General features: G+C 39.3%; 1 protein-coding gene across 5 annotated transcripts in view; it reads left to right on the top strand.

Moving 5' to 3' along the window:
* The window catches only part of MGA (MAX dimerization protein MGA), a 109,087-nt gene that overhangs the window by 37,798 nt on the left and 57,921 nt on the right, over nucleotides 1-13,368 (top strand). For all 5 annotated transcript variants that reach the window (XM_023198369.1, XM_023198374.1, XM_023198372.1 and 2 more), the window contains exons 3-7: nucleotides 339-1,287; nucleotides 3,103-3,181; nucleotides 3,304-3,399; nucleotides 11,654-11,785; nucleotides 12,025-12,129. In XM_023198369.1, coding sequence (XP_023054137.1) covers nucleotides 339-1,287; nucleotides 3,103-3,181; nucleotides 3,304-3,399; nucleotides 11,654-11,785; nucleotides 12,025-12,129 — 1,361 coding nt within the window. The remainder of the gene's footprint in view (nucleotides 1-338; nucleotides 1,288-3,102; nucleotides 3,182-3,303; nucleotides 3,400-11,653; nucleotides 11,786-12,024; nucleotides 12,130-13,368) is intronic.

Consider the following 13,368-nt stretch of genomic DNA (forward strand, 5'->3'; position numbering starts at 1 on the left):
GACTATATTAAAAACCAGTGAATTGTATATTCTAAAATAGCTGAAATATTATGTTTTATGTTATGTGAATTTAATCTCAAACATGTAGGAAAATATCAGCTGGCAGTTTGATGGCCCTTTCCTGTTTGTTGCAATTCTTAGTTGTGATGGATGTGTGTTTGCTTTACAGGGTTGTTAATCATCATGTGGATTTTTAGAGTTTTTTAGTGTTTTTGAGGAATGACTCAGGAAATCTGATGTATTACTTGGATTCCTAACATCTTTTTTTTTTTTCTCCTTGAGTCTTGTTTATGGATCATTTTGTACTTTTAAAATCCCTTTCTCCCCTCTCTCTCCAGTCTTATTGCCAGCAATTTTGAAGATGACTCCCATGTAGCCTCACCATTAGACCAGAATGGAAGCTTCAATGTTGTTATTAAAGAGGAACCTCTAGATGATTACGACTACGAACTTGGTGAGTGCCCAGAAGGGGTCACTGTGAAACAGGAAGAGACAGATGAAGAGACAGATGTATACTCAAACAGTGATGATGATCCTATACTAGAGAAACAGCTAAAGAGGCACAATAAAGTTGACAACCCAGAAGCTGACCATCTATCTTCTAAATGGCTTCCAAGCAGCCCATCAGGTGTTGCTAAAGCTAAAATGTTCAAATTAGACACTGGAAAGATGCCAGTAGTCTATCTGGAGCCCTGTGCTATCACTAGAAGCACAGTGAAGATTTCTGAACTCCCTGATAACATGCTTTCCACATCTCGAAAGGATAAATCTTCTATGTTGGCAGAATTGGAATATTTGCCTGCATACATTGAAAATTCCAATGAGACTGCCTTCTGCTTAGGCAAGGAATCAGAAAATGGTCTTAGAAAACATTCATCAGATCTCCGAGTAGTACAAAAATATCCCTTACTGAAAGACTCTCAGTGGAAATATCCTGATATATCTGATAGCATTAACACAGAAAGAATACTTGATAGTTCAAAGGGTTCAGTTGGAGACTTACTTTCAGGAAAAGAGGACTTGGGCAGAAAGAGAACAACTATGCTTAAGATTGCAACACCCCCAAAGGTAGTGAATGCTAATCAGAATGCCTCTCCAAATGTCCCTGGAAAAAGAGGAAGGCCACGAAAATTGAAACTCTGTAAGGCAGGACGACCACCTAAAAATACAGGAAAGTCTTTAATTTCTACAAAGAATGCAACTGTAGGCCCTGGGAGTACTTTTCCAGATGTGAAGCCTGATCTGGAAGATGTGGATGGTGTTCTCTTTGTTTCCTTTGAATCAAAGGTAAGATTGTAATTTTCAGGATTCTTTTAAAGGCTTATTAGTTATACTTGAATTGTATACTGGCTTGTAACTAACTCGATTTAGAATCTAGTTTTGTGACATCTATTTGTGAGGGTGTATGGGCGGGTGGAGTTGGGAGGGAAGTGTCTCCAAAATGTTTGGTTTAGTTAATATGAATAACTTAAGATATTTCATTTGAATAGACTTAAAAAATTATGTCTTAGATTTCAGTTCATGATTTTCGCATAGCTGTGTTTAAAAATAATCTTCGGGTCTTACTGGAATTATCATCATTATGGATTTTGGAAAGGCCTAAAAATACATGAAATATTTACTAACTCTTTGGCGACACTCCATTTCTTTTACCTCCTGGTTTTCTGGTTTTTTTTTGAGACAGAGTTCTCGCTCTGTTGCCCAGGCTGGAGTTCAGTGGCGCGATCTCAGCTCACTGCAATCTCTGTTTCCCGGGTTCAAGCCATTCTCATGCCCCAGCCTCACGAGTAGCTGGGATTACAGGCGTGTGCCACCACACCCAGCTAGTTTTTGTAATTTTGGTAGAGACAGGGTTTTGCCATGTTGGCCAGCTGGTTTCGAACTTCTGACCTCCAACAATCTGCCTGCTTCAGCCTCCCCAAAGTGCTGGGATTACATGCATGAGCCACTGCTCCCGTCCCCGGTTTTCAGTAGTAGTAGTAGAGTACCATTGGAGAACCAAATATTAATAGTCATCTTAACTCTGCTGTCTTACACATTGACAGTCTCTCTATTCCACTCTGACTCTTCAACCAGATTATTTTTCTTTGAAATTTTTATAGAAGCCTAGTCTTTCTTTTTTTCTTCTTTTTTTTTGAGATGGAGTCTCGGTCTGTTGCTCAGGCTGGAGTGCAGTAGTGCAATCTCGGCTCAGTGCAAGCTCCCCCTCCTGTGTTCACTCCATTCTCCTGCCTCATCCTCCCGAGTAGCTGGGACTGCAGGTGCTCACTACCACGCCCGGCTAATTTTTTTTTGTATTTTTAGTAGAGACAGGGTTTCACTGTGTTAGCCAGGATGGTCTCGATCTCCTGCCTCGTGATCCTTTTGCCTCGGCCTCCCAAGGTGCTGGGATTGCGGGGGTGAGCCACCGTGCCTGGTCTCTTTTTTTTTTTTGATACGGAGTCTTGCTCTGTCGCCAGGCTGGAGTGCAGTGGCACAATCTCAGCTCACTGCAGCCTCTCTCCTGTGTTCAAGCAGTTCCCCTGCCTCAGCCTCCCAAGTAGCTGGGACTACAGGTGCGTGTCACCACACCCAGCTAATTTTTTTATTTTAGTAGAGGCAGGGTTTCACCATGTGGACAGGATGGTCTCAATGTCCTGAGCTTGTGATCCACCCGCCTCGGCCTCCCAAAGTGCTGGGATTGTAGGTGTGAGCCACCCTGCCAGGCTGTCTTTCTTAATTGACTACACAGATGTTAGATATTTAATCCCTTCTAGCTGTTCTTTTCCTCCCTTGTTAGCTGAGTAAGCTATCTGAATATAGGCAATGAGAAATGAACATGCAAATTGGCATATACTTTGAGGTCAGTTAGCTCAGTATGACATCATATTCACATTTTTTTTACTTTCCCCTTTCCCCCTTGTGATTATTAAAGTAATATTAATGTAGAACACTTAAAAAATATCAAAAAGTGTGAAAAAATTGTTCCTGTTCTTCCAATTTTAGTGTAACTGTAGACATGGACATATTTTCCTTCTGGTCTCTAATTTTTTTTAATCCAGTTTTACATTTAATTTTTCAGAAGCAATATGAACTACCTTTTTTTTTTTTTTTGATGTATAGGAAGCTCTAGACATTCATGCAGTTGATGGGACAACAGAAGAATCTTCTAGTCTTCAGGCATCAACCACAAATGACTCAGGTATTATAAAATAGTATGAAATGAGTTGTATTTGTGGTTTGGGCTCCAGTAATGAAACATGCAACATTTATTTGTCTGTAGTGTACAGTAGCTTATTTTATTACTATTTATTTTGGGAGTAGGTTACAGAGCAAGAATTTCCCAGTTGGAAAAGGAGTTGATAGAAGATTTGAAGTCTTTGCGGCACAAGCAGGTGATACATCCTGGTCTTCAAGAAGGTAATAGACTGGCAACTTTTTTTTGGTTTTCTTTTTTCTTTCTTTCCTGTTTCTCCTCTTTTTCCTCTCTCCTTCTCTTCTTTTTCTGTTTTTTTCCTCTTTCTTTCTATCCTTGATTTCATTTTTTTCAGCACCTCTTTCAGTTTGCATATTTTTCTCTTCTCTGTCTCCATAATTCTTCCCTTTAGTTTAAAAACCATGTTTAGGTCTTTTTTATCCTATTATCCTATGTAAGAAAAAAATGTGTCATGGTGAAGCAAGTGATATTTTCTTTGTTCATTCTTACAACCTGGTATTCTCCCCCTGCATTTCTCATCTTAGTTTGGTTACTTTTGTTTATGTGTTTGTTTGTTTATTTGAGACGGAGTCTCACTCTATTGCCCAGGCAGCTGGAGTGCAGTGGTGCTATCTCAGCTCACTTCAAGCTCCGCCTCCTGGGTTCACACCATTTTCCTGCCTCAGCCTCCCGAGTAGCTGGGACCACAGATGCCCGCCACCACGCCTGGCTAATTTTTTTGTGTTTACGCCCGCCACCACGCCTGGCTAATTTTTTTGTGTTTAGTAGAGACAGTGTTTCACCATGTTAGCCAGGATGGTCTCCATCTCCTGACCTTGTGATCCACCCGCCTCAGTCTCCCAATTACGTGTTTGTTTTTATAATTTTGGAGGAAGGGTCTTCCTTGTCCTTTAGTAATATATTTAGGTGTATAAATAGAAGAATACTTTTCTCTCTCATGTTTTGGCTGCAAACACCTATTTTATATATTCGATGTACCAGTGGGAAGTTAATTTAAAATTTCATTATCTTTTTTTTTTAATTTAAGTTCTGGGATACATGTGCAGAATGTGCAGGTTACATAGTTATACATGTGCTATGGTGGTTTACTGCACCTATCAACCTGTTATCTAGGTTTTAAGCCCCACATGCATTAGGTGTTTGTCCTAATGCTCTCCCTCCCCTTGCCTGCCACCCCCTGACAGGCTCTGGTGTGTGATGTTCCCCTGCTTGCATCCATGTGTTCTCATTGTTCATCTCCCACTTATAAGTGAGAACATGCAGTGTTTGGTTTTCTGTTCCTATGTTAGTTTGCTGAGAATGATGGCGTCCAGCTTCATCCATGTCCCTGCGAAGGACATGAACTCATTCTTTTTTATGGCTGCAGTTTTCATTATTATCTTTATTTTATTGTAATGCATTATCTTGGCCTTGATTATGTTGCTTAATCTTTAAAAAAAAAAATCTACTATGGTTATTAACATCATGATCACTACTGATTTTCCTGTTTTGGGATGTAATGAAAAATTTTAGGCCGTGCCCCAATTTTTAGTTTCTTACAAATATCTTTGATTTTAGATACACATCTTGGAGTAGTTTTTTGAGTTTTTGACTCGTAACAATTTTCGGAAGGGTGTCTAGACTATTTACACTAATTAGTAGTTCATTTACCTGAGAGTCTAAACATTACAAGTTATCAAACAAAAGATTTATATGTTGGTCATTCAGTTTCTAAATCAAATGGTAATACTTGAAGAATTTTTGCTTTAACAGAAGGCAGCTTGTGTGACAGTGCGATCTTAAAGTGTGCAGATCCCAGTCTCAGTCAGTCAATATGGGCTGATTGCTATGGATTATAATAGACAGTCACATCATAGCAATCTTGCAGATAACGTTTGCTGCTGTTTATTGTCAGCTTTAACATCTACTATTTTATTTAAATAATATTCTCTTATTTCTCCCTATCTTTTTTTCTCCCCTTCCTTCATTTCTTCCTATCTTTAACTTAACCTATCTTCTCCCTTTCCCACTTCCTTTTTTTTTATTTTCTTGATAGTATAAAAATCTTATGACATTTATATTGTGTTCTTTTAACTTAATCCCTACATTTAAAAAATCTTAGTTCTAGAGTTAAATATATTCAGTGCTTGCAGCTGGTCCTTTTGCTCTGGTTTATTTGCCTAGTATTTGCTGGTTGGCAAAGCTTTGACTGTTTTTCTTTCTTTTATAGACAACTTAGTCAAATTTGTGATCTTTTCCTTAATGGAATGGGGTGTTCAAAGGCCAATGTTTATGGAAACTGACTAGGTACCATATATAGTGAAATTAGCCTGAATTTGAGGGGTAGAGTTGGACTCTGGTGGGGTAGAGTACAGGCACTTCTTCGAAAGGGACAGCTGCATCAGTGGATTCTTGTCATATGGAAAAATGGGCCCAAAATTCTCAGGTCTTCCTATAGTTCAGTAGAAGCTGGAGTGGCTATGTGATGTCTCTGAAGTGGTGGCCGCTAATAGTTTTTTGGGCACCTAACTCTAAACTTTAAAAACACAGCCAAATGAAACTTACCTGTGAGCTATTATTTTTCACCTTCTTTATAGATTCTGCATTTGGTGCAAGTTTGTATTTAATCCTAAGGTTGTTAAAATTTATTCAACTACATGCTGACACAGTTTTCTTTTTTTAAAAACAATTAAATATGTAGTCTCTCTGGGTACTTAATTTTCAATGTGTGAGGTGGAGTCCTGTTTTGGATTTTTTTTATTCCTCTATTTTATTTTGGCATATTTTTCTCCCCAACCTTGGCTTCCTTTAAAAAGCCATACTTGGGCCAGGCTCGGTGGCTCATGCCTGTAATCCCAACACTTTGAGAGGCTAAGGCGGGTGGATCACTTGAGGTCAGGAGTTCGAGACTAGCCTGGCCACTCTGTCTATACGAAAAATACAAAAAATTAGCCGGGTGTGGTGGTGAGCGCCTGCAATCCCAGCTACTCCGGGAGGCTGAGGCAGGAGAATAGCTTGAATCCAGGAGGTGGAGGTTGTAGTGAGCTGAGATCCTGCCACCGCACTCCAGCCTGGGTGACACAGGGAGACATTGTCTAAAAAAAAAAGAAAAAGCTAGACTTAAACAGTTTCTAAAGAATAAGTTAATTTGGCCAAATATTTGTAGTAACTGGGTGATGCCAATCCCAGGGCTCTGAAGATAATGAAAGTATTCAAGGTTCATCTCTAAAATTTGATTCTTGAAATAATTTGTTAAATTTCAACTTAATGTCATATTTCTTTGCCCTGCTATTAACTATAATTTCATTATTTAGAAAATAGCACTTAAAGTTCTTTTGAGCTGAAAACCCTTGAAAAACCAGAAAATCTTTTTGAGTTTGCTTTAAAATTGGGAAAGCAGTGTTGATTAAGCCTGGGAAAATGTTTTTATTATTGTTGATAGTTTTACTTAAAAATAAAATAAGATTCTTAATTTTTCTTTCCATGGCACTATATTTTTGTTTGCTATACTAAATTTACTATATCTGCATTGGTCTGCTTTTTAAGGCTGTTAGCTTATCTGAAATTATCATCTGTCTTTGCATTTTAAAAGTGTGTTCAAAGCATTTCTCCTTCATTGCTACCAAGTCAATTATTGTCAGTTTTTAAAACTTTATATTTTAGAAGAGTTTTAGATTTATAGAAAAATTAAGAACACAGTGCAGAGAATTCCTGTTTTTTTTTTTTTTTTTTTTTAACTCATTCTCTCAGTATCCAGAATTTCTCCTATTAATATCTAACATTAGATTGGTACATTTGTTACAGTTAGTGAACCAGTACGGATATATTATTATTTAAAGTTCACACTTTATTGAGATTTCTTTAGTTTTTACCCAATGTCCTTTTTTTTTGCATCTAGGATCCCATTCAGGATACCACAGTACTTTTAGTAGTGATGTCTCCTTAGGATCTTCCTGGTTGTGACAGTTTCTCAGATTTTGTGTTTAATGACCTTGACAGTTTTGAAGAGTCAGGTATTTTTATAGATGTCCCTCAGTTGAGACTCATCCTATCATATCAAGAGTACATACATTAAGCATGATTTATCACTATTGATGTTACCTTGATCACCTGGCTGAGATATTGTCAGTTTATTCACTGTGAAGTTACCCCCGACTCTCTGCCCTCCGTTTCTCTCCATCCTTCTCTTTGGAAGGAAGTCATTATACTTAGCTCACACTTAATGTGCAAGAAGTTACATTGTACCTCCTTGAGTGTAGCCTATCTATATAAGTTATGTGGAGTTACTTTTCACCAGAGATTTATCTAGTCTTCTTTTTAAAAAATTCACTTAGGTGAAACTCCATCTCTACTAAAAATACAAAATTAGCTGGGTTTGGTGGTGTGTGCCTTACTTGGGAGGCTGAGACAGGAGAATTGCTTGAAACTGGGAGATGGAGGTTGCAGTGAGTAGAGATTCTGCCACTGCACTCCAGCCTGGGCAACAGAGCGAGACCCTGTCTCAAAAAAAAAAAAAAAAAAAAAGAAATTCACTTATCAGTATGGACTCTTGTCAGTTTTAATGTTTTGTTTTGATGTTAGTTTTTTGTTTTTGAGACAGGGTCTCGCTTTGTCACCCAACCTAGGCTGTAGTGCAGTGGTGTGAACATGGCTCACTGCAGCGTCGATCTCCTGAGCCCCAGTGATCCCATGTCAGCCTCCCAAGTAGCCGGGACTACAAGCACATGCCACCACACCTGGCTAATTTTTTTTTTTGTATTTTTTTTTTCTGTAGAGATGGGGTTTTGCCATGTTGCCCAGGCTGGTCTCGAACTCTTGAGCTCAGGAGATCTGCCCACCTTGGCCTCCTGAAGTGCTGGGATTATAGGCATGAGCCATATGTCTGGCCGATTTTAATGTTAATTTCCTTTATGAGTAATAACAATATTTCAATAACTCTCTCCCTCTTCCTTTTTTAGTTATTTAATAAAAATGCTTTATTTTTCCTTAAAATTTTTTTTTTTTTTTTTTAGAGATGGGGTCTCCCAGTTTTGCCCAGGCTTGTCTCAAACTCTTGGCTTCAGCCCATCCTCCCAAGTAGCTGGAATTAGAAGTGTGAGCCATGGTGCCTGCAGTAAAAAAAAAAAAAAAAAAAAAAAAAAAATTCTGAATATTGTATTAAATTAGTGTTTAGTGGCCAGGCGCGGTGGCTCACAACTGTAATCCCAGCACCTTGGGAGACAGAGGTGGGCGGATCACAAGGTCAGGAGATCGAGACCATCTTGGCTAACACAGTGAAACCCTGTCTCTACTAAAAATAAAAAAAATTAGCCGAGCCTGGTGGTGTGTGCCTGTAGTCCCAGCTGCTGGGGAAACTGAGGCAGGAGAATGGCGTGAACCCGGGAGGTGGAGCTTTCAGTGATCCGAGATCGCGCTACTGCACTCCAGCCTGGGCGACAGCGCGAGACTCCGTCTCAAAAAAAAACAAAAATAAAAATAAATTAGTGATTAGCTGGAGTTTTCCTTATAATATATGCTTTTCTATTCTATGTTTACTACTTATATAGGTGTTTATAGAACTATAAACATCTTGAGTGTACTTTTGTATTTCAGTGGGTTTAGGTAGCAGTAGGCATTTTTGGCCATATCTTATCGTAGGTGAATCTGCCTTTCCTTGAATCTAAAAGTTATCTCTTTTCAGCTTTATCTTTATGAGTCTTTTTTGTAATGACATTATAACAAATTTTTAAGAAGTAGCTTCTAATATGGTGAAATGAAGCAAAACTGTTTAGAAGTGTAGTTTAAACTGACATATGTAGACACGGTTTTAGGTTCTAAGTAGGCTCTGGTTGAATAAAAATATAAAAAGATAGTAGGGTTTTCACAGTATGCTTTCTATGAATTATTCAGCTATATTATTTTCTGCAAGCTAAAGTTTTTATGCCCATTTCATATGAAATCAACTGAGTCTAGGTCTCAGGTGTCTTACTTGGGGAAGGATTTTCTTACATGACCTCAGGTGATCCACCCACCTCAACCTCCCAAAGTGCTGGGATTACAGGTGTGAGCCACCGTTCCCGGCCTCAGATTTCTTTTTGTTTACCTCTCTTAGGGACTTGTTTACCCTGTGCTAACTACTAAAAATCAATTGGGAAAACAACACTAAAGCTTCTTGAGGTCTTTTTGTTTGTTTGTTTCAAGACAGGATTTTGCTTTTTTGCCCAGGCTGGAGTGCAATGGCATGATCATAGCTCGCAGTACCCTCAACCTCCTGGGCTCAAGCAGTCCTCCCACCTCAGTCTTCTGAGTAGCTGGGATCACAGGCATGTGCCATTACACCCAGCTACTTTTTAAATTATTTTGTAGAAATGGGGTCTCACCCTGTTGCCCAGACTAGTCTTGAACTTCTGGGCTCAAGCAGTCCTTCTGCTTTGGCCTCCCAAAGTAAAGGGATTATAGGTGTGAGCGGACACACCAGGCCGGAAAAATGTGTTTTATCTTTCTGAGACCATCTGCTTTACAGAGAAAGTACAGTAGATTCTCAAAGCATACGACTGAGTGTGGTAGATTGGTGTTCATTTTACTGTTGAGAAAATATAGTAAAGACAAGATTAAAAACCATTGTTTTGACTCATTATCCTATATTTCCCATAGTTGATTGGGAACATAGGGAAAGAATGTTGTTTTATTTGATTGATGTTTTAATCATACTATGTGATTAAATACAATAAATATGTAATATGGACCGGGTGCGGTGGCTCACACCTGTAATCTCAGCACTTTGGGAGGCTGAGGCGTGCAGATCATGAGGTCAGGAGTTCAAGACCAGCCTGACCAATGTGGTGAAACCCCATCTCTACTAAAAATACAAAAATTAGCCGGGCCCGGTGGCGTACGCCTGTAATTCCAGCTACTCGGGAGGCTGAGGCAGGAGAATCACTTGAACCTGGAAGGTGGAGGTTGCAGTGAGCCAAGATGGCACCATTGCACTCCAGTCTGGGCAACAGAGCGAGACTCCGTCTCAAAAAGAAAAAAAAAAAAGTAATACAATAAAGATATGTTAGAGAATTGGAATTGCAAACTAAAACAAAATAGCTGTCTTTTTTTTTTTTAAGAGATGTGATCTTCTCACCTCAGCTTTCCAAGTAGTTGGGACTACAGGTGCACACCACAGTTCCTGGCTTGCCATCTTTTGTTCAGATAGATTTTATGTATAGAGTACATGGAGTTCATAACCCACCTAATATGTCTTTAACTGTTAGAGAACCAGCACTGTGTGATCTTTTTAATGGAAACTTATACCTGTGACTTTTAATGGCTTTACTGTGATACTTAACACTTAGCTTTTTTTTTTTTCCCTTTTTTTTTTTTTAAAGATAGAGTCTTACTCTGTCTCCCAGGCTGGAGTACAGTGGCATGATCTCGGTTCATTGCAACCTCTGCCTCCCAGGTTCAAGTGATTCTCTTGCCTCAGCTTCCTGAGTAGCTACAGGCACGCACTACCACATCTGGCCAGTTTTTGTACTTTTAGTAGAGATGGGGTTTCACCATGTTGGCCAGGCTGGTCTCAAACTCCTGACCTCAAGTGATCTGTCTGCCTTGGCCTCCCAAAGTGCTGGAATTACAAGTGTGAGCCACCAGGCCTGGCCAATAATTAACGCTTCACTGTGAACTTCTTTTGGCTTCAGTTTATTAAAATTTAAGTTGAATACCTTCTTAAAAGATTGCCTTTTAACCTATAAATAAGGAAGTGATAATGTTTTTAGGCTTGATTAACCATAAATGTCATTAATAAGAACTAGAGAACCAGTAGCCATAATCATGCCAGCAGCTTAGTCTATGGTAAGTTCATAATAGAGGCCTTAGACAATCTCTGGACCACAAAGAGTTAAAGCACAAAAGATCTGAATTTTGCCATTTTTTAATTAGTTACCTTGCTTAATAGATTATCACAAACTTAGCAACTTAAAACCATATATTTACTGTATCACAGTTTCTGTGTGTCAGCAGTCTGGGCATAGCTTAGTTGGGTTCTCTGCTTAGGTTCTTACAAGGCTACAGTCAAAATACTGGCCAGACCTGGTTTCTCAGAGACTTGGCTGGAGAGGGATCTGCTTCCAGTTTCCCTCAGCTCATTGGCAAAATTTATTTCATTGCAGCTCCAGCAAGATGGATAACTTGTGTTATCACATGCACATTATCATGCATGGCCCATCTCCCTTACCACATTTTATTGATTAGAAACAAATTACAGGCCCTGCCTACCACACTTAGCAGAGTGAGGGGCATTATACAAATGTGTGATACCAGACGACATGGATCATGGGGCCACCTTAAAGTGAATCTGCTACATTTTGTTTCATTGTTTTTGCTCTTTACTATCTCCTTTCTCTCTCGACCTTATCCCCCACCATGTCTCAGGCACAAGTTATAAAAAAGAAGGGAGATAATATGATTTGTGATTAATCTTTGGAAATATGATTTCCTTTTTTCTTGTAGTGGGCTTAAAATTGAATTCAGTGGATCCAACAATGAGCATTGATCTTAAATACTTGGGAGTACAGTTACCTTTGGCTCCAGCTACTAGTTTTCCTTTTTGGAACCTTACAGGAACCAACCCTGCCTCTCCTGGTGAGTATGTAACATTGGTAAAGTCATACACTATTTTTCTTGAAGTTTACATAATTTGTAATGTAAGTAAAAAGCTACCTTTATTGGTGACATTTAACATTAGTCTAAGGTCTTTTGTCTGTTGTTATAGTTTCGGTAAGTGATTTATACACTTAAAAATTAAAGTTTTATTAATTAATTAGGTCCATAATATTGGCCTGCTAGAATTTTGGTCATCTGTTTGACTTTTTCTTTTATAGATGCGGGATTTCCCTTTGTTTCTAGGACAGGGAAAACCAATGATTTCACTAAGATCAAGGGATGGAGGGGAAAATTTCATAGTGCTTCTGCATCTAGGAATGAAGGTAATTAGTTTTTAAAAATTTTGTAAATGTTCTGAAACATGTAGCCAAAAACCTTTTGTTAAAAGTAAGTCTTGGTTGTTTTTCTTCATTCCTTCTCACCATGGTTTTTTTTGTTTTGTTTTGTTTTGTTTTGTTTTTTTTTTTTGAGACTGAGTTTTACTCTTGTTGCCCAGGCTGGAGTGCAATGGTGCGATCTTGGCTCACTGCAACTTCCACCTCCTAGGTTCAAGAGATTCTCCTGCCTCAGCCTCCCAAGCAGCTGGGACTACAGGCATGTGCCACCATGGCTGGCTAATTTTTTGTATTTTTAGTAGATACAGGGCTTTACCATGTTGGCTGGGCTGGTCTGGAACTCCTGACCTCAGGTGATCCATCTGCCTTGGCCTCCCAAAGTGCTGGGATTACAGGCGTGAGCTGCTGCGCCCAGCCTTCACGGTTTAAAATGAACTGAAAATACTTGTCTTGCTGTTTTCTGTCTGCTACCCATTTTCCTGTAGTCACAGCCCTGAGGTTCAGTCAGGCTTAAATAATTGCTGCAGCCTTTTAAACAGCATTTCTGTTATTTCTGTTTCTGCAGTTACAAAAAACCTTCTCAAGCATTAGTTTAGAACTGTATACTTCACAGTTGTATAGTGATTTCCTATAGTCTTATACTTCAGACTAAACTTCTAATCCAAGCATTTTGACTGTATCCCTCTTGGTCCCCATTCTTAGTGTTTTTCCTTGTCCACTGCATTCGTTTGCAGTTTAACCAGATAAATATGCCAGTTTTTCAAAATACTTTTTCTTTTTTTTTTTTTTTTGAGGCGGAGTCTTGCTCTGTCGCCGGGGCTGGAGTGCAGTGGCTGGATCTCAGCTCACTGCAAGCTCCGCCTCCCGGGTTTACGCCATTCTCCTGCCTCAGCCTCCCGAGTAGCTGAGACTACAGGCGCCGGCCACCTCGCCCAGCTAGTTTTTGTATTTTTAGTAGAGACGGGGTTTCACCGTGTTAGCCAGGATGGTCTCGATCTCCTGACCTCGTGATCCGCCCGTCTCGGCCTCCCAAAGTGCTGGGATTACAGGCTTGAGCCACCGCGCCCGGCCTCAAAATACTTTTTCTCATCTTTGAATCTTTTCACTGTGTTTATAACAATGTAATTCATGTCTCTGTACTTAATTTTTTTGTTTCTTAAAAACTAAATTTTATGGTTGGGCATGGTGGCTCATGCCTGTAATCTCCCAGCACTTTGGGAGGCCGAA

Source organism: Piliocolobus tephrosceles, chromosome 6 (assembly GCF_002776525.5).
Source record: "Piliocolobus tephrosceles isolate RC106 chromosome 6, ASM277652v3, whole genome shotgun sequence".
Lineage (NCBI taxonomy): Eukaryota > Metazoa > Chordata > Mammalia > Primates > Cercopithecidae > Piliocolobus > Piliocolobus tephrosceles.